General features: G+C 35.9%; 3 protein-coding genes across 3 annotated transcripts; 1 reads left to right on the forward strand and 2 right to left on the reverse strand.

Annotated features, from left to right (window-relative positions):
- Window positions 1-2,816: 2,816 nt before the first annotated feature.
- LOC120338687 (3-oxoacyl-[acyl-carrier-protein] synthase, mitochondrial-like) lies at window positions 2,817-4,415 on the forward strand. The gene has a single exon (XM_039406597.2). It carries the CDS (start codon window positions 3,012-3,014, stop codon window positions 4,338-4,340), a length of 1,329 nt encoding a protein of 442 aa, XP_039262531.2. The 5' UTR covers window positions 2,817-3,011; the 3' UTR covers window positions 4,341-4,415.
- An 856-nt stretch (window positions 4,416-5,271) lies between these two features.
- Window positions 5,272-8,589, reverse strand: LOC120338691 (uncharacterized). Its single transcript, XM_039406602.2, has one exon. It carries the CDS (start codon window positions 8,376-8,378, stop codon window positions 7,146-7,148), a length of 1,233 nt encoding a protein of 410 aa, XP_039262536.2. The 5' UTR covers window positions 8,379-8,589; the 3' UTR covers window positions 5,272-7,145.
- A 1,824-nt stretch (window positions 8,590-10,413) lies between these two features.
- On the reverse strand, window positions 10,414-12,106 carry LOC120338688 (uncharacterized). The gene has a single exon (XM_039406598.2). The coding sequence runs from the start codon at window positions 11,827-11,829 to the stop codon at window positions 10,792-10,794; it is 1,038 nt and encodes a 345-aa protein (XP_039262532.2). The 5' UTR covers window positions 11,830-12,106; the 3' UTR covers window positions 10,414-10,791.
- Between the last annotated feature and the right edge of the window lie 9,475 nt (window positions 12,107-21,581).

Raw genomic sequence — 21,581 nt, forward strand, 5'->3', positions numbered from 1 at the left:
GTGCAAAAATTGTTACGCTAAGTTAACTAGAAGTTATTGAGGTACGAAACTACACCCATACCGGACACACAGGCGTATTTATCACGATTGCATTATGGTCGCTATTATTGGGCAAGCTCGATTTCGTTATTGTGACATCGCATTGACGTAATTTTTGGATGACGAAGTCAGGTGAGGGTCAGGAATGATATATGCAAAAATTGTTACGCTAAGATAAGTATAAGTTATCGAGGTAAGAAACTACATCCATTGCGCCAAGGCAAATTAATATGTCGGTTTCTGCTGGTCTAAAGCCTTGCATAGAGTGAAAGCGTTCCACGTCCTATATATAAAATGTGGCCCAATACATGATCAGTCTCTGGATATTAAATAACAAGTCTTTATGTCTGCGGCACCTAACCTCAATCATTGCGTGAATTAAATGTTCTTTCTGTTTGTCTAAAGCCTAGCTCAGAGCGGTATCGTATATCACCCTATTAATAGATCGTAGCACAATACATGAGCTATTGCTGGACATAAAATAATAAGTCTTTATGTGTGTGGCACCCAACTTCAACCATTGCGTAAAATAACATGTATTTTCTGCTTGTCTAAAGCCTTGGTTAGAGTTGTATCGTATAACGCTCTATTTTAGATTGTAGCACGATACATGAGCTATTGCTGGACAGAAATTGGTCAGAATGGGATATCGTGAACGTTCCTTGGCGACAATTTATTCGCCTGTGATTCTTGTTTAATTTTGAGCTCGGTACAACGACCCCGATAAGAGAGAGGTCGCTGACGTATTGAGTTTGTTGACATACTCGTAGGCGCCATTACGGGTGACCGTCGCTATACTTTGGCAAGCTGTATTTCGTTATTGTGACGTCGCAGTGACGTAATTTTTGGATGACGTCATCAGGTAGGGGTCAGGAATCATATATCCAAAAATTGTTACGCCACGCCCACTAGAAGTTATTCAGGTAAGAAAGTACATGAGACCCGAATATTCCCTATCCCGTTGTATATAGGAAAACAAATTAATGATATTATTGAAAAGTTTGTATTTAATGGTAGAAATACCTTAAGAATTGATACATTATGTAAAAACAAAATATTAGGAGGATATGATATAATTAATATTCCTCTTTTTACAATGTGCCTTTATGTCATGACTTCTTATGAATATTACTGTGATAGAATTAATGCTAATATTGAACACTGTAGACAATCCGTATATAATTTCATTGAATATAACATAGGGCAACAACTGAGTGTTATTTTTAAAATACCTGTAAATAATAGTGTATCACATACCTTTTTCCCCAATAGATATTATGGAGCCATTATTACTTTCCTTCGGCAATATAACATTGCTGGAACTGATTTAGAACAAGGGAAACATCGAATAATTTATAATAAAATAGTTGATAATTTGAAGAGGGGTGACAGAATAGTGTTTCTTAGAGATGGTAGTTTGGAAGGAGCTTGTTCAAACATACATTGTAAAATATTGGCTAATAATATGAAACTTTCAATTATAAACTTATGTGGGACATTCTTTCACTAAAAGTTGAACCAAGGATTAGACATATTACTGGAAATGATTTATGTGTACTTTGTTCTCAAGAACCCGAATTTATATCTCATTTATTTTGGAACTGTGCATTTACACAAAATGTATATGATTATGTTTTTTCAGTTGTATTAAAAATAAACAATTGCGAGTTAAAAAATATTTATAAAACATGTATTTTACTAGAACTAAATAATCAGTGTTTTTCACATTTATCATTAATTGAACGTAATGCAGTCATACTTCTTCTGTGTACTGCAAGATATGAAATATGGTTAGAACGTAATGCAGTTATTTTTGAAAATGTTAATCCAAGTGTAAATAGTGTCATAACAAGAATTAGAAAATCCCTTTTAGCAAGGAGAAATATAGAACAACTTAGACATAATCCTAGTTTTATAAAAGAACTAGACATAATTTGTAAGAATCTATGACTAATTGTATAAATTTTTATTTTTCTGCTATAAATTAAAAACATATAAATTAATGTATATTTACTGATAAACATGGGAAACTTTATCTGGAATCAACAATGGAATAATATGAATTGCTGAATAATACTGGATGATGTTTACGAATATATTTGTTTATTATATGTAACTATGTTCTATGATTATTATTTTTTCATCATTTATTTATTTTTACAAAACTGTTATGAATCCACAACGTGGACCTTTAAAAAAAAAAAAAAAAAAAAAAAAAGAATAAGTTTTTTTTTCTTTTTCACCCAGAAACAGATTATTTTAGATTTCAGTTGAAATGCTGAGAGTAGATAATTTTATCATTAAACATTGGATTGAACTGTAAATTTTGGTCCGGTGTTTTTTTTTAGCTGTTTTAAGTGCTTTAACTGTGAAGTTGCCTCATAATAAACCACAAATCCGGAATCTGAGTCTTCTGAATTTTCCAACACACAGAATAAAAACCTATCTGTGACACATGGACAGTTAGAAACATAGGGAACTTGAATTGTAAATTTCTGGAATATCAAGTCATTAGTCAGTTCGTTGGAGTAAAATATCTTGCTCCATCTTAATATAGGCTTCAGAGTTTCAGACATCTCATGGTTTGATAGGAGTAAAAATTTAAACCAGTATCAGTACCATAACATTTTCTTGTTTTTTATACCTTTTTTTTTCTGTTTTGCATTGTAAAATTAACACATGAAAAATTGAAAATAGTCTAATAGATATAGTCTATGTTCAGCAAATATTGTTTTTTTTCTGGATATTTTGAAATACATGTTTTTTTTTACAGCTGTTTCCAAGGACTTTTAAATCTAAACGATATCTACACTCTACACAAATTAATAATGGTACTGGGTGAAACTATTCAACAACCAAAGGTCCTCATAATATTGTTCTGCATGCCTCTTCATTTCAACCTTGAAAAAGTTGATTAAATTGAATTTTATATTAAGGTATCTTATCTTACACTAACACTTAAAGTTTTGGCAATGGACTTAGTTTTCAAGAAAACCTGTAAAAAGTTTCTTTGCCAACGACATGCAAAATTATTCACAATATTTTCTGTGCGATGTTACTCAAGAAATGTTGTCGTTACTGGAATAGGAATTGTATCTCCATTAGGATGTGGTACACAAAGAGTATGGGAGCGATTAATAAACGGTTCTTGTGGTATAACTAACCTCAAAGGTGAAGGATATGGAAGAATATCTTGCAAGGTGGCAGCTTACGTTCCTCGAAATGAATTTGATGAAAAACTTTATGTAGATCGCTCAAAATCTATGATGTCATCATATGCACTTGCTGCTTCAGATGAAGCTTTAAAAGACGCAAAGTGGGAGCCGACAACAGAGAAAGAACAATGGAACACGGGCGTTTCTATAGGTGTTGGGATGGTTGAGTTGGATTATGTTTGCGAAACCGGGAATAATTTACTTGTCAAAGGCCCAAGGTCTGTGTCGCCTCATTTTGTACCGAGGATATTATTGAACTTACCAGCTGGAGAGGTGGCAATGAGACATCACCTCAAAGGCCCAAATCATTGTGTTTCTACTGCATGTGCTACTGGTGCTCATGCCATCGGTGATGCAATGAGGTTTATTGCCCATGGTGATTGTGATGTCATGGTTGCTGGGGCAACAGAGGCTTGTATTTCTCCACTTGGATTAGCAGGGTTCTCACAAATAAGAGCATTGGCTAAAAGCTTCAATGAATTTCCTGAAAAAGCCTCAAGACCTTTTGATATAGATAGGGAAGGTTTTGTAATGGGAGAAGGTGCTGCAATGCTTGTTTTAGAAGAAGAAAGTCATGCATTAGCACGTCGCGCAAATATTTATTCAAGGCTTGCTGGTTATGGACTTTCAGGGGACGCTGAAAACATAGTGTTGCCTTCGGAAGGAGGCCCAGGTGCGAAACGAGCCATGGCAAGTGCAATTCAAGACTCTGGTTTCAAAGTGTCAGATATAACTTATATAAATGCGCATGCAACCTCAACTCCGCAAGGAGATCGGACAGAAGCTGTTGCAATATTCACTTTATTTGAAAATCATATAAATAATTTAGCAGTCTCTTCATCAAAGGGGGCGATTGGACATTTGCTCGGAGCAGCTGGTGCAATTGAAGCTGCATTCACTGTTCTGGCTTGCCATCATTCTGTTCTTCCGCCAACACTAAACTTAGACAAGCTTGACCCTAATATTCATTTGGACTGTGTGCCATTGCAGTCGAGAAGTTGGAAAACTAATGGCCTAAGGGTGGCACTTAGTAACTCGTTTGGTTTCGGTGGGACCAATGCCGCACTCTGTTTTACTAGCGTATAGAATATTATTTAATTTGATATCCTCCTTTCAATTTTTATATTTGTTTAAAATGAATATATTTGTTTATAAAAGTCATTGAGGACCTGCCATCTTTATCCCGGTGTTATTTTGAAGCCATACTAGTTCTGCAAATATGCCATTTAACACTGCTGATATTCGAAATAGCATCCGGGGCATATCAGTGCTCCTGCTGCATTGCCACTGAGGTTTTAACACACACCATCGAACACATAAAACGATTACGAGTTTCAATTTTTAAAATTGACTTTCAAAATTATTATCATGAATTAAAATATAAGCTTATAAGGATAGGGTTATTGTTTGTATGAACTCTTAAAGGTGACTAAATAATTAGGTGGTTCGGTGCTAGAGCCACTGAAATTTCTGGAGAAACTTTGCAAATGCCACACTGAAAAATATCTTTCTCATTGTATAAACCTGGATCTGGGAAAATACGTAATCCAACCCTTGTTGAGAAAAATCTTGGATTATGCAAGCCTAATAGACTTGAATAAAGACGCTTAGTAAACTGACTTGAGAGTTCTCGAAAATATACCAATCTAACACTGGTACTTTGTTTGGAATGTGGCAAGTAGACTCTAAATTGCAAAATTTGCACCATATACAACAGCCAACACTCTTGTAATTTGATTCTGCGAAGAGAGACCTTTGAGCTTTAGCACAAAAAAATCTAAATGGCTTATACACTATGTGAAATGTTTCAACATTCTATTAACTCATAGATGTTCAGTTACTAGAAGTTGATTTTTCATGCGGATTGCTAAATTTGGGTCTCATATTTTACAGATCATAAGGCACACCATCAATTGCTCAGATTGGGGCTTTACCCATACATAAAAGGGCATTGGGCTATAGAATGATTTTGAAGAGTATGGGGTTACCGTACAAAGCTCATTAAACGAAAACAAAATTATATTGTTTTATTCAAAGAAAATACAAACGGCGGTTGGTTCATGGTTTTAAGTGTAGGAAGTGAAGCACTCCCTAAACCAGGGGTTCCCAAGCTTTTTTCAGGACGACCCCAAAGACAAGTTTCAAATATCCAGTGCGACCCAGGTCGATATATATATTTTTAATGAAACTTCTCGAGCTTCTTTCACTAAACTCTTGAGTTTGGTCTTATGGTGGTATTAAGTAAAATAAGCTAAAACCAAACAATGATGTCACAATAAGCACCTACATTTTCTATAGCATAAGCATAGAGCGTTGCCTATGGACCTGTTTTATAGTAAGCCATGGTACAAACTGCTAAACTTAATAACATGGTTTGTCAAATCTTAGATGTTTTGTACATCCATTCTCTACTATGCCATACATTAGCAGCACAATCGTTTTGACAAAGAAAAAAAATATTTAAAGTCTGTCTTATTGCAAAATACGTTCCCAAATTCCAATGCACCATTCTGTCCAACTCTACGAGTTCGGAGACTTTTAACAGCAATGACCATATACCTTCGAAACCTAGGCCACGTCCATTTTTTTTTTCATTTCACTATGTAGGATTGGATGCTTTTCTATAGCCTTGTTCAGAGAAAAATGTAACACGCATTGTCATTGTAATGCAGATTCATTTCAAGTTGTAGGAAAGTCGTCTTGAAAGCAATTGCAAAATTAAAACCAAAGTGTTTTGACCACCCAGCATTGAATTTACCAGTTACACTGACCGGGCAAATTTGAATCCAGTTATCATCATCATGATTAGTGAATGCAACAGGCCAACAGTACATACTTGATATGGCATTAGGGCAGAAAATAAATGGTAATAACTGTATTATCGGAGACACAGTCAATGAGAAAGGTTTTACTGTGAGTTTCATTGAACTAATTGGGGCTAATTTTTAACGCTGCCTGACACATAGTTGACATGATAGTTTTGAAAAATATATTATAATTTATATCAAAGCTTTTGACCAGCTGCACTCTGGATGCAACAATGACATGGATGGTCAGTGATAGACGGTATTGAAAATATAACCTAACTGAAAGGCACATTGATAACACTGGGAAAGAATATTGGGGTGTTACTACACAGAACAACAGTTAAAAATTGCAAATGAAAAATATACCACAACATGTATCACTGTAAAATGAGAGTTTGCTGGCCTTTCAATTCAGTTACAAAAATGACCACATTGTAAAAGTATTCTACAAAGCGAGATTTATTTTTTAATGAGCATTGCAACAATAAAAAGATATGCAAAATAGGTAAAATTTTCCTTGATTGTAGAATTCTCCATATAAAGTCTGCCTGTTGAAAATGATCGTTGATTCCAGTACGAATAAATTTGATGGCGATTTTTATAAGCTTGTTTGCTTATAGTTCAGCTTCATAATCACTACAAATGAATTGAAAATAATTCCACGTTGTTTATTAAAAAGTAAAAAATGAATAAGTATAAAGGGCATATTATATCGCTTTATATCAGTGGTACTCAAACTTTTTAAGCCGCACCCCCGTTTAGATTTTGTCCTGCGCTTTACCTTAAAAATACCTAGCTAACAATTAGCTACAAATAACAGATAGTAAGGCAAAAAGTATGTTTTTTTCAAAACACACGTAGATGTTCTAAATAACTCAGGCAAAATCAAGTCTAACGAATATTTTTATTTTTCATCAGCTTCACGTCCGCTCAAAAATTGTCTACACCACCCTTGTGGGCGCGCCCCACTGTTTGAGAACCACTGCTTTATATGTATGATTTAGCAGTTCAAAAATAAAATGAACAACACAGATATTTTCCATCTTATATGTTCAACAATCTGAATTTGGTATTTCTCAGAAAGCTAATGAAGAAGTAAATGCCTTTTAAGATGATGTCGTAGTGAAAAGCATTTACTGCAAACATCACATTTATGGGGTTTAAGATTTGTATGTGTGAGCATATGCCGTTTTAAATTGGCTGAACGTAGAAACTTTGATCCACACAATTCACACTCGAACTTTCTATCATTGGTGTGAGTTTCTTCATGAGATTTCACATGACCGGCTTGGGTGAATTTTTTCCCACAAACTTCACATTCAAATTGCTTTATGTTAGAATGGATAAGCATGTGTCTTTTCACATCACTAGGTTTAGTAAAATTCTTTTGACATATTTCACATTTGTAGTCTTTAGCACCAGAGTGTGTTCGAATGTGAGACTTCAAATGCCAAGGCCAAAGAAATTTTCTTTTGCATATTTTGCATTCATAATCTTTACTGTCGGTATGAGTATGAAAATGTCGTTTTAGTGCGGAATGTGTTTTGAACTTTCTCTGACAAACTTCGCAATTAAACTCCTTCAACTCCTTGTGAATTGATAAATGGTTTGTTAGCGCATTTATCTTGCTAAATTTTTTGCCACAAACATTGCATTTGTGTGCGGCTTTTACTTGATGAACAAGATAATGTTTATTCAGGTCAACTTTTCGGATAAATTTCATTTTGCATTGATGGCATTCATATGGTTTGGATTCTCCATGAAAAAGTTTAAGATGTTGTTCCAAACTAGTACGAACACTGAATATCTTTCCACATTTTTTACATTGCTTATCAGAAGATTTGTCAATTAGAGTGAGAGACTGAGAGTTGATAACTTCGCTCAATGACTGTGGTGTTGATTTTCGTCCTCTTTTTCTTGTTTTTTTGTGGAATAAATTCTTGGTCAATGATTCCGCTATTTTGTCTACATTTTTGTAATTTTTTAATGGGCTTTGAACTTTCCTCTTTTTCGAATAGTCATTTTCCAATACTTCATATTCTTCTTTCACTAATTCATCATTCCCCACACTTGATTCTATCACTTCAATGCCTATTATTTGACCATCATCAGTTTCTGCCACAGAACCATCAACCTCTATTTCCACATATGTTTGGGGAAATTGTAAATCCAAGTCTATTGGTGAATCCATCATATCAGAATTCATATGACATAATACTGTAATACGATAACATTCTGTAAAAATAATTTTCACTGAGAGTAATAATAACCATATCAATATATCGTGCTCTGCTTTCAGTAATATTTCAGCGGCCATTTGAGACTTTTCTCAGGCATTCAGGGGTGAGTATCACATATGCATCTCTTTCAGAGAAAAAACAGGCTCAGCAGTGTGGATCATTGTGCAAGTATACTTGCCACCTCCTGACCCCACTTCCAGGTTTGATTTCTGTGGAGATAATTATGTGCGAGAGGATTGCTGTACTGGTTACCATCGTTACTCCAGAACTTGTAGGTTGTCACTTGAGTCAGTAGGGTGGTTCATGTAACCACCGGTTGGTTACAGATTCCTCCCCCATCAAAATCAGAAACAAATAACTAATCCCCACAAGGTATGCGACCCAAATTCTGAAATTGGTAACCAGACGAGAGGGCGTGGTTCGCATATGATTAAAAGCTGTGTTATCGACTTTCTATTCCCAGAGATAAATAGGTAAATCCTATCATTTTGAGTTAAAATACCCCTCTATTCAACTTTATTCGGGTTAAAGTGTGGGGGTACGATACATTCTGAAACTTAAAAAAGCCGCTAAAAGTTTCATTTATGTACGTTACCGGTAAGGTACCGTAAATCGATTGATACCATTTCAGTACCGGTAACGGCAATGAAAACCTTTGCATGAAAGTACCGGTATCGAACAGGTACCGGTACCGGTACCAACAGCCTTAACTTAAGTCTGTAAGTTCGTAGGTAAAAAATTTGGAAACCGAATCAAGATAGTTCGATAGAATGATAAAGTTGAAAAAGTTATAGGTATCATCAATAAAACGTACTGGTACCGTACCGTTCGTTACAGAGTCTCTTTTATGATGAAAAAAATAACAACGCAACGGAAGGCAGAACTTGTAAACACAGCATAATTTGCCTTCTTGGCGCTATGTCGAGCATTAGCAGCGTGTATGTAAATTTATTGCGGTACAGGGTATCCGGTACCGAAAATAAATTTCTTTGTGTGGAGGTCGAGCGCATGTAAATGTAATATACTAATTTTTTTTTTTTAAATTCTACTTATTGTTTTCTTTATCCGTATGCCATTGTCAAAAATGATCTCTAATAAATTTTACCTCCAGACAACAGAGTGCGACTCCGTCCACATCTGTTACAAAATTAGGGCGTCCACTAGCGGAATCGTTAGAACAATTTTTTTGTATACTTGGGTTCCAATAACCGTACTACCGGTACCCTATCTTCTTATGTTCATCTAAACTTTATATAAGAATGGTTATCAATATCACGGTCGTGATCTACTTTATATTTCAATAATTTTATATATTTTTTCTTATTGTACATATTTACGATTGTACCCTGAGTAATTGTTCTATTATTTTATGAATACTTTTTCAATCAATAAGTTCCATGTTGCCAATGCCGTTCAAGAAAAACCATCATTTGACAATGGCCTGAATCGCCCCTAGTAGAAATTATGTTGAGATATGTCACTTTTTGCATAGAAATTTAATGAATCCAACTTTAGTTTCATTAACAAGCCTAACCATCCTATCCAGGAGTTCAAATCTTTTCCAGTCAAAGCTGGAACCTTTCAAACTCCAATTGTCTAGATTTTAGACTCTTGATGGTGATAAATATAATAAAAGTCAAAGAGCATTAAGCTGACAATACATTTTCTATAGACAATTATAGATGGCCTTCATATGTCGAATCTTTTGTTATCGAAATTGGATTTTCTCACTTGCAGCTAGTCTTTTAAATTTTTTTTTAAACTGGAGCGAGAATGTGACTATTATTTTAACAAAAAGTCAAAAATCGCTTGCAAAAAATGACCACAGTTTACTTTTGAATTAGTCTTCCTCCAACTCCATATCATTTCATAGACTTAAGCCAGCGATGATACATACTCTGTCTAATTGTTTTAACTCAGGGGTTCTCAAACAGCGGGGACGGTTCCCGCAAGGAGAGTTCAAGCAATTTTTTGATGGCGACGTGAAGTGAATAAAAATATTTGTTAGATAAAGGGAGTGCAGCTTGAAATGTTTGAGAACCGTTACGACGCAACATCATTAATCCCCTACACACTAACAGACCCTATATATTCACAAATATTGAACACATATGTACTCGAACGTATATTGTTACTATCAGTGATGAATACTATTATTACAAAGCACACTAATACTCATATAATGGAGTCACAAAAATGTAATTGGAGACAGTGAAAACTCAACAAAGTATAATTAAACAACACAGTAGTATAAGTATATACAATGAGTGCATTCCATGTACTTAATAATCATTGAAAAAATTGATTAAATATAATTTATCTGTACGATTACTGGATATAAATATGAATAAAACCTAAAAGATTTTGTCAAGTTGAATAACTGTCAGTCAAAATAGGGATTAAAAAAAGTTTTGAATAAGTTTAAAAAATTTTGCTTATTTCAAGCTAGCCACAGTGATCACAGGTCAGTGCTAAAGAAATATGAATAAACTATTTTAGATTCCTGATTTGTTTAGTATTTATTTTTTGCTGACGTCTGTGACGATCAGCAGGATTTATTGTCATTGTGCTTTCAAGGCTTGGAAAAGAAGCCTCCATGTCTGTAAGACTGGCACTCTTGACAGATTTTCTGATGGACGGCCTCACTGGTATCCTGGGCAGTCGTGTATCTGAGAATGACTCCTTTTCAGTTGAACTGTACATCTTCATTACCGGTGAATCGAGTGTAATGGAGCTTCGTGGTGTCATACTTCGACGATCTGCGCGCAGTCGAGAAAGCTCCTGCAGTTGCTGGCAATTTATTTCATGTAGTTGTTGAATGATGAATTCACACTCAGCTTTTGAAGGCAGACGTGGTGCGTCCGATATGTTGTCTCGTATTTGAAGAGGATTTAGGGTGGCATTGAGGGGCAATGGTGTTGACAAATTACTGACGGAGTATTTCCTACGATGTCGTCTGCTTAATTCAGCATTTTGTAAGTCAGTTGTAGTTTCGAGTCCAGTTGTTTTATTCGATTCGAGCTTATGAATCATTTCTTGCATTTCATTATTTTTCAAACTCGCCTCTTTTAATGCTTGTTTCAAATCTTTAATTTCCTCTTGCAAAAGAAGGGTTTTGATATCAGCAGGAGCTGTATTGGAATACGACTGTATAGTTTCATCTAAATTTTGAAAAGATGAAATACCTTTTTGAGTCGACACAATTTTAAACTGTAAAGCTTTGTTATCTCTTTTTAGCATTTCGAGCTCTGCATGTAATTTTGATAAAGTCTCAGAATGTTGTTGTTGCAAAAATTTGATGCTTTTATCTTGACTTAATAAATGGTGTTGGACATTAGAAGTCATTTTTTCGAGAAATTGGACGTCAACGTTGCTTAAGCTCGTGTTGAAATCAGCAGTCGCGTCGCCATTAGGTGGCAGTGGAATCCTGTCTCGCAAAAATGGCTTTGGATATCGTGATCTATCGAATGTAGAGACTCGAGACCAGGATGGTAAATTTCTTGGTGGCGGCAAGGCAGAGGATGACATGATTTTAATATTTATACCTAAAATTATCTGAAATTGAGAAAATATTTAGTTTGGTATTGTTACTGTTTATTCAAGGGGCTTGAATGACTGCGATATGCAAAATTTTGCATGCCTATAAAAAACTAAATAATCTGGATGGAAGGATGAAGTAGATAGCTCTTTCAACTATATATATGAAATAAACGTTAGTGATTGGATTTTGAAAATAATAAATACCAGTCATAGCAATGTAACTCATAGTTTTTTTGACACAACTCCTTATGAATGACACTATGCTTTTTATCTACCCTTAAAAAAAAGGTATTTGGCCAACATCCCCAGGTCTCAAACTTTGCATTGCAGTGCGTCCTTTCAACTTTCCAATGGCAACAATTTCATTGGTAGAAATATTGAATTGAGCAAATAGTATTATCTTACAAACAACAGTGATTGCAGCTAATAGAATTCAGGTTGCGCTTGGATTCATGTTGTTGCATTCAAATTTGATCATTAATATATAATGCAACTGAGATGATTGTTTACACTTAAACATTCACAGCATGCTAGGCCTATAGAATAAGTTTTCCTTGTTGTACTATACATGTAAAGACTTCCCGTTGTCGCTACTATTAAACCGAATTATTGATCACTAATAAATGCGGGTAGTGATTTAAAAAATTTGATAAACTTTGCAAAATAAGCAGGCAAATATATATTATTGAAATAAACAGAATAGTTTTGATGTTACATCGAGTGTTTCTATGCTGTCATATATTTTCATTGTTGCGTCCCATGATCAAAAAGCATTCTCAAGAGCAGTGGTTCCCAACCTTCTTTCCTGCGACCCAAATTTTTTATAAATAAATTTTGTTTGGTCTCTCGGCCTAAGAATATGCTCAAATATTAAACGACATGTACTGCTTTTATGGTCGTAAAATTAAATTACTTAGAATTTAAAACAATCATTTTTACATAAACCAATGTTTTCCCAGAAATCACTTCAACGTGAGAGAGCTGCGCTGGTTTGCCATCAACGAGTTTTTGATATAGTGGCGTAGCTTTAAGCAAAATAGATGCTGACAAGTTTTAGATACTTACAAAGGGTTCCATTACATTTGAACCCACGTACATTTGAACCCATGACAATTGCACCTATGGAATTTTTTTTGTGTCACGGATAGTTAAACCCATACTAACCCTAACCCATGGGTTTTAGCACCCGCATATAGATTGAACCCGTGGATATACGCATGGGTTCAAATGTACATGGGTTCAAATGTACGGTCACCCTTACAAAGTATTACTATTGAGCAACACTTCAATACAAAATAATGAATAAAATTTACCAGAAAGTAAAATCAAAAACATTCTAAGTTTGCGGTGAAAACACAATCTACCCAAATAAATTTTCAGGCAACCCATAATGCTATAGGTTGGGGAACACTGCCTTAAGGCATGGCAGCAAAAACAATTTTAGAAAGAAACACTCAGTTATAGGGAAATATGTAAAACAATTCTGCAATTACAGAAATAAGTGATAGCAATATTCTTTTATTCTGGGTTAAGATATACTGACCTGGCTTGCCTCAATAATTTTAACATTAGCTGTATAGAGGAATTTTACCGTTATTCATACCTACACATCAAAATTACCGTACTACCGTAATGAACTATGGAGCTTAGTTCAGTCCTTACCGGTACGGCATTCTGGTATTGTCAGGTCGGACAGTATGAAGGTAACAATACGGTACCGGTACTGCAAGGCTCCCGGCTGTAATGATCCCAATACCTTTACATCCCATACCTTTTTGGCAAAAAAACTTTTTGAGTAGAAGTAAACATTGTCTAATCAAGATCACATGAAAAGCGCAAACGAAAACGTTATAGAATTGTCTAGGCGCGGCGGTGTGGCTCAACGGGCTAAGTGTTAGGAATACGCTCGCCACCGCACCTCTAATTACTCTGCGTGGGTTCGCAGGTTCGAATCCCATGCAGGGATGGTTACGGTATGTGCGAGAGGATTGCTGGACTCCTCGCAGTCGTTGGGTGGTTCCCGTAACCGCTGGTCGGTTACGGCTTCCTCCACCACCAAGTCCATGCTTCTGAAAACAAACAATATATATATATAACTCATCCCATACCCGACTTGGAATGGTAGGTAACCGGACGAGAGGCCGTGGTTCGCCATATGTATAAGCCGACTTATCGGCTTCCCTCTCTCCCGGGATAAATATGTAAATCCTATCCTATTCTAAATGATATCGAAAGAATAACGTAATCCGCGAATAGGAACCTGTTACAGCAGCGAGTGAAAAGCGCAAAGCAGGCGGCGATGCTTTGTTTGTCGTCATCTGGTCTCGACATTGATTGACGTATTAAAACGAGCAGTTGTCGTCAAGCACGCACGCATTATCTGGAACGTCAGCTGCACATGAGTTTTTAGAATTTATGGTAAGTTTGTCATTGAGTAATGAGAACAATGACAAAATTTTGTTGTATTCATTTTTGAACATTTGTAGGATATCGTACAAAATTTTATATATACTGAAGAACCAGGAATGTAACCTTTTACCCTAGCAACTCTCAGCCCCGCAATTTCTCGCTGTAGCGACATTTACGAGGCAAATCTACGAACAGTACTTTTCCGCGAAGATATTTTTTCGCGACAACTTGCTTAGGAGCATAGCGAATAGGTACTAATGATACGTCTGTGGTAGGCTAAATATTAGGTTATTAATATTAGAAACTGTGGATCGTGCACAATAGCACTGTGGTCGGTTCCGACATGAAATGGTAACCGGACGAGAGACCGTAAAACGTCATATGAATATGCCGTGTTATCGGCTTTGGTTTCCCTTCGAGTGAATATGAAAATCCCATCCAATTCCATGAACGCCAACACGAAGTTGCGACCTGTACTCCTGTGCTTACACACTTGCCCCCCATGACCCCAATTTGTTGTAAATTCGACCCTATGTATGGTGAACTGCCAAGGCTTACTGTTGAAATAAATACTCGTTCTTTCTGTCAGATCGAACAATATTGTCTCAAACTAGGTCACGTGAGATTTACTAGCTGAAATACCTGAACATTGAACTAGGGGTATGCAACCTTAAGTACAGGAGGGTCAGATAGAAATAACTGGGTGAAACCGAGGGTCACACCTTAACTTAGTTGCAGGCGCAAAAAAAAAATTTTGGTCATTATTCTTGTGACATGCGTTAATTGTACAAGCTAGCTGTTAATGCATTGTAAAGTCATAGGCATAGGCAGTGATGAGCTGGAAAAACCGTAACAACCGGAATGCACCTAATTCGTGTATGCAATATATATTTACAACGCGACGAGGACGCTGCCAGAAATTTTTGTCTGTCCCAAGATAGAGCCGAAGAACTACAATGAAATATGAATTCATTATCTGAAATATGTCTGTTTATATTTACAAGAATATTCGTACCAATTCAATACAAATGTTATTATTAGAATGTAACAGGATAAATTTTCACGGGGTCACAGGTCGGCAAAAATCCACTACATGTTACTGCTGTACTAACTAATTGTTTGCCGTAATGTAAAAAGAGTTATAACGTAACAAAACGTAAGTTAATATCTAAGTTCAGAAAACTTGGTTAAGAGAAACTAGAATTTTCTATGACAAAATTTTATTTCAACAACAGGAAAGCAAATGGAATAAAATATCCACAGCCAGAACGCCGTTCCGGTGCGTTCCGGCTACAGCTCATCACTGGGCATAGATAATAAATTAGACTCAGGTATGGGCAACGCTAAGGTATTAGAATTACTTGCACATGAAAAATATAAATTTGTGTCAAAGATGCTATAATGTAAATGCTATTGTAAATAACGACTATATGAATGAAACGAATGCACGTTTTTGATTTCCCCCATAATTCACGATAATTTTTACTATCATCATTTTGTCTGAAATTATTTTGACATAAAAATGCGCTAAAACGAATTGTCTGTTCCGCTGAGATGGCGTTGTTAGGTGGGATCTTATAATATAAGATCATATTATGAACTTTTTTCCGATCCTTGATTCCTAAAAGATTCTCCTTATACTTTATCATTGCAAAACCACCAACGCTTACAAACTGGCTCACTTGCTCAAACCACCATTTTTATTCGAAACAATAAACCAAGTGCAGGTTATAGGTCAGGGATGGCGAACCACTGACCCGTGGGTCACAAGGTGACCCACTGCATTTTATTCGTCAAGGTACGAATTAGTTAAAAAAAAAATGCTAACATATAAACATTGATTAAAACGGCCTTAAATTAATCTAACAATAACTAAACTATCATGTACCGTCAGGGCTGCGATCGCTAATATTCAAATTAATTTCTGGACAGGTATGGTAATTATCAAAACCCCTAATCTCGTACGGGTTATCAGCTATTGACTCTGACATCGTTTATGACATAACAATGCAATTGATCTGTTCATTTCTCGCTACGTCTTGTCTCTTTCGGAAATGCATCTGCAGACTGTCTTAGGGGTTATAGGAGAACTAGATTTTACTTTGCATTTTATTAGTTTCTAGCCTATAATGCCGTTGGGAAAACAAAATCTTTCAGACTTGAAATTGAAAACCTAGAAATCTGAAATAACAATGGGGCATTTTGAAAGTGCCCTAATGTGGTTGAAAACGGATCAAAAAATATAACACTATCAGAGTGGAATTTCCTCTCAAACTCTTTGGAACCGTAAAATAATTTGCCGCATCATCCTAAACGTTTTTGGTAATTCATATGTGTGTTTTCGTACACTATTCGAGTGCCATAACAAGTCCCTGATGGAAGTGCCGCATAAATAAAGCCCAAAACTACACCAACACCAACAGAAGTTCAAAAGATTTGTTTCAGCAGTTTCTTATAGATACAAACTTTGATTAAATATCTGTGACCCACTCACTTCTGTTCCGCGATAAAAATATAATTTTTGACCCATTCATTGAAAAAGTTTCGCCATCCCTGTTATAGGTACTGGTAGCTAATTTTAGGCTGGACTGTCGCAACGTTTGCGGTATCAAGATTTGATTTTTGTAACTCGACTAGAGGTCCTCAGAAGACACGATGACAATAAAGCTATTTGATTTACAACCATTTTTTTGAAGCACAACCAAAACTAAAAAATAACAAGCAAAACTACCAGAAAGAGGCAATGTTTACAACCGCGCTTGAATATCTCTCTGAGCGAAAAAAAGTGTCTGAGTGACGGCACAAATTCCAATCGTACGTCATTGTGAACGTATTGTTAATTGTTATTGTTACGGATATAAACAAGGAAATCGATGCTCGAGAAACATCCATAACTTGCTATTCAAGCGACCAGAGGACACGCCCTGTAACGATATGATAGAAATGCTAGTCAGTAGTCCTAATTCTCAATCGTTTAAAGAGAATATACTGCTTCGCTCCTAAAATAATCATCAAAATGTTGGCACATTTTTCAACGTGGTCATAAGAAGACTCTGTTGCAGAAATATTTTAATGTAAATGTTTTTTTTTTGTCACGGCTGTTTTTATACGCGTTTATTTGACATAGTAGCACTAAAATTCTAGTTAATTATTCGATTTTTTTCTTCAGTTTGCCAAAATCTAGACTAGACAAACGAGACAACTCGCAAAATGAAACAGCCTCCATGAATTATATGAATTTAATGTTTAACAGAGATTGGTAATTTGTTCTTCGTGTTTCGTGATATTTGTTAACGTGTGGGTTCGAACAGGAATGGCCATGTTTGGACCTCACATCGGAACCGTGTCGAAATTCGTCTCATGTCGGAAATACAATAAAAAATTTAACGATTACAACTGGGCACATTGACTTTGTGGAAGATTCTAATTTCCCCCAGTAAGGCCCAAACAAAATTGCTTTCCTCAAACACAATTCTAAATGGCGTGCTTAATAAAGTCGAATTTTATTTGGTACGATTGTTCCATTGTTGGCCTTACATAAATTGTCAGCATTTTATATAAACGATTTCGTGTTTGCGCAACTTTATCACTTATATAAACATTCAAGATTTGTTTAAGATAAAGAAGAATGCAACGAATAATATACAACGGGGACCAAACACAGGCCACAAGTGAAAAATTGTATTCAGTGCAATTTACGAAACAATCGAGCTTGTCGTACAGCTCAACCTCATAGGTGGTATGGGTTGGACTATGCTTTGTTATATATATCGAGAGAAATCAGACCACTGTGCTTTTGTGTTAGTAATATCGGATAGGATTTTAATTTTGTGATGAAGCCAGTTCTCAATATATATTAACAAGATTTGTTGTTTTTTAATCAGTAGCGTAATTGTTTTAGTGTTTTACTTCATTTGATACATATGTGAATGCCAAAACAATTTATGATATTAATAAATTCCCGTTTGCTATATTAAATTTTTTTAAGACTTTATGGACACCCTATAGATACCGAGCGCGTTGAGGTCGCTGAGATTTTGTTGGTAATGTAGGATCAGGACATTATTTATCAGAATACAAGATACATATAAGTAGTTTATAGAGTGGTTATAGAATCAACGCAAGCTGTTTAGTCAGATCCAGAAGTGTTGGTTGGACACAAGCATCGTGGCATAGTTAGCTGTTGTGCAAACAGTGCGTAGTCGAATTGTTGTATAAGCTTTAGAGGCGAAAGACACCCGTATTTTTAACGCACCATGTTTACTCAGTCTCACAAGTATTGGTTGGACAAGGACATAGTTTGAGTAACTTATGATGTTAGTTTAAAAATAAGACGGTTCTGACCTTCATAGCAGACATATTGCGCAACAGTGCGAATTATAGTATAATTGTTCAAAGGGGTGACCGTACATTTGAACCCATGTGTATATCCGCGAATTCAATCTGTATGCGGGTGCTAAAACCCATTGGTTAGGGTTAGTATGGGTTCAAATATCCGTAAAACAAAAAAATACAATAGGTGCAATAGTATGCAGGTGCAATTGTCGTTGGTTCAAATGTACGGGAACCGTTCAAAGGCGAAACGCAAAACAGTTTTCAATAAGCATTTGAAACAAATAACCGGTTAACTGTTCTCGTATCCGACATGTACTGTTAACCGAACAAGAGGTCGCGTTACGCCATACGTTTAAGCTGTCTTATCGAACTTCCTCTATTCCTCAGGTTAAAAATGGAATTCCTATCTCCAGGCGTTATCATGAATCCTAAGTTTTCGTATTTTTTATTTAATTAACGATCGGCCTAATTTTATGGACTGTGCATTACATTGTTCACACGTAACACAAATACCCCACATTTACATCTAAGGTTAAGTTGGGTACCAAGTACATGTAGTTATAAATATAATGATGGTGTCTTCGTCTGAAAAAGATATATTTTTGAATAGTATTAAGCCTAAATTCCAGTCCACGTCTTTTAATCCACATGCCTATATTATAAAAGCCAAAGGGTTCACACTCAGGGATAAAGTATCCTCTTTAAGGCAAATTTACTAGCCTTGCAGATACACCCTGCAAGCAAGAAATACTCACTTCTCTATACTACATAAATAGAATATCGATGTAAATCCAGTATATGACCAAATGAGACAAATGTTGAGCGACGTCATCTGATGCATAATCGAGAGATTGGCGAGCCCACCGGCACTAAATATTATACTTTCATAAAGATTGGTTGAGGTATAAATTTTTCTTTCGAGAACTTCAGATGGGTAAACAAGATAATAAACCGACAACCTACCCTAGTATTTGTCGCCCAGACCGCGTTGGCCTCACCGACAAGCGCGTAACCAATTTTTTTTAAAGGGGGCGGGGGGGGGGGGTATGTTAGATAGTAACACAGCTAGAGAAAAACATGGGTTTTCTAGAGTCTTGAAAGTCTCAAGATATTTTCAAAGTACAAGAATTGTTATGTATGTTTAGATTTCAAAAAATGTGAGGGCCAATATCCCCTGGGTACGCCAGAACAGACTTAATACATTTGTAAGGGTGTAAAATCCACGAGTTACTCAAATAGAAACTATCGCAATTCTCATAACGTCTAACACTTGTGCCCGTGTAAGGGTGGGGAACATGTGGGATATAGGTACCTCTGGAATGCATTGTCATAACAGAATGGCAACATAAACACCATTCATATATTAAACATATGAAAGTATGCGTCATCTTGTTTCGTTTTCTGGTTTATTGAAAGATTTTTGCAGCTTCGTCATATTGGGGTTTTATAATGGGGCTCTGGTTACACTCTTGAAACATACACTTTATTGTTTTTTTGGATGCGTTTTTTGTGATATATATAAAACGGACTAGTGCACGTTCACGGCTATTATATTTAAAGTGACCGTGATCCGACCACCATAGGATAGGATTACCTGAATCATGATATTTGTTTGCAAAGAAAGGTGAAAATGGACTTTCCGATTGAAAGCTGTTCATTCGAATGTGATTTGTTGGCTTATATGCCCGTGACTATCGATAAGGAATAGCTGTATTATTTAGGTGCGGGACAGCTTATCCATTAAATTACGGGTAAACGGGGCCAGGCGATCTAAAGTTCTAAAGTTCAATCGAGTTGGTCATGATTTACGGGGAATAATTTGCAATTGAAAGTTGAGATAAGTTGTTTGAATAAGAGTTGTAAATAGCGGAATTTAATGCACAATTAATACGAGTCATAGCCAGTCTATTGTTTAATCTCACCACCCCAACCTATGTGGCATGTTGAATGGAAATAATGGCTATCGCAAATGTATCATCCTCTTTATGAGATCAGTTAAAATGGATGAGACTATGGATTCCTGGAAATTGTTGCCTTCTATGTCAAAGTCATATCTATATGAGTACTCTGCGTGGTTTCATCCAATCCCGTAGGGTTAATTAAGTGCCAGGTGATTGCTCGACTCCTCACCGCCTCATGTTGGCTTTGTAACTACTGACCTTATCCACCAACAAGTCCATGTATCTGAAGAAAAATAAACTGGTCAACTAATCTAATATGTAACCCGCTGACCGGACTAAAAGCCGTGTTTTCTCACAGGATTAAGCCGTCTTATCGGGTTTCATCTACCCCCGGTAAATATGTAAATCCTATCCTATCTTACAGTACGTAAACATACATGTGTATTTTATTGTGCGCGATTGGTGGCATGGGCTTTCCGAATCAAATAGTAAATTATTTGAATCGGCTCAGACGAAAATATTCAATTGCCGCCATCTTGTTTTGTTTTTTTGTCCACCGAATTTCGTCGAACCATTTTTTGCAATTCTGTCAGTTATTGATGTTGCATGTTTTTATTGTGTGAGATACTCGGCTAACTATCCAAGTGTTAGATTCTATGTTTTTCCTAATTGATGTCATATATAATTACATATATTCTAAGTAGTCGAAATTCAATTTGAGAAAAATTCATTTCGATTATAAAATGAATTCAAACAGGTATTTAATAATGCAAGCCATAGTCACGTCTTCACGCCACGTACGTATTTGAAAGCTAATTCCACCATTGTTTGTCTTTAATTCAAAGGCAGATTATTTCATTTGAAAACGTCATACATATTTATCATCACGTGCGCATGCAAAGAAACGTAAACGGCTGTTGTAAAAAGCACTAAAATCGCGACAATGTTTGTGGTGCTACAACAAACACAGTCTTTATTTGACGACGATGAAATTCAATTTACGATTCTTGCGCCACAAGTTTTATTTTAATTATTCAAACAGAAATATTTCATAGACAACGACTAGAGCAGGGATGGACGAAGCTTTTTTGCAAT

Source organism: Styela clava, chromosome 9 (assembly GCF_964204865.1).
Source record: "Styela clava chromosome 9, kaStyClav1.hap1.2, whole genome shotgun sequence".
NCBI classification, from domain to species: domain Eukaryota; kingdom Metazoa; phylum Chordata; class Ascidiacea; order Stolidobranchia; family Styelidae; genus Styela; species Styela clava.

Bases quoted from the DNA above. Each gene is read 5' to 3' on its own strand.
- LOC120338691 (XM_039406602.2), bottom strand. From the start codon at position 8,378: ATGGCCGCTGAAATATTACTGAAAGCAGAGCACGATATATTGATATGG.
- LOC120338688 (XM_039406598.2), bottom strand. From the start codon at position 11,829: ATGTCATCCTCTGCCTTGCCGCCACCAAGAAATTTACCATCCTGGTCT.
- LOC120338687 (XM_039406597.2), top strand. From the start codon at position 3,012: ATGGACTTAGTTTTCAAGAAAACCTGTAAAAAGTTTCTTTGCCAACGA.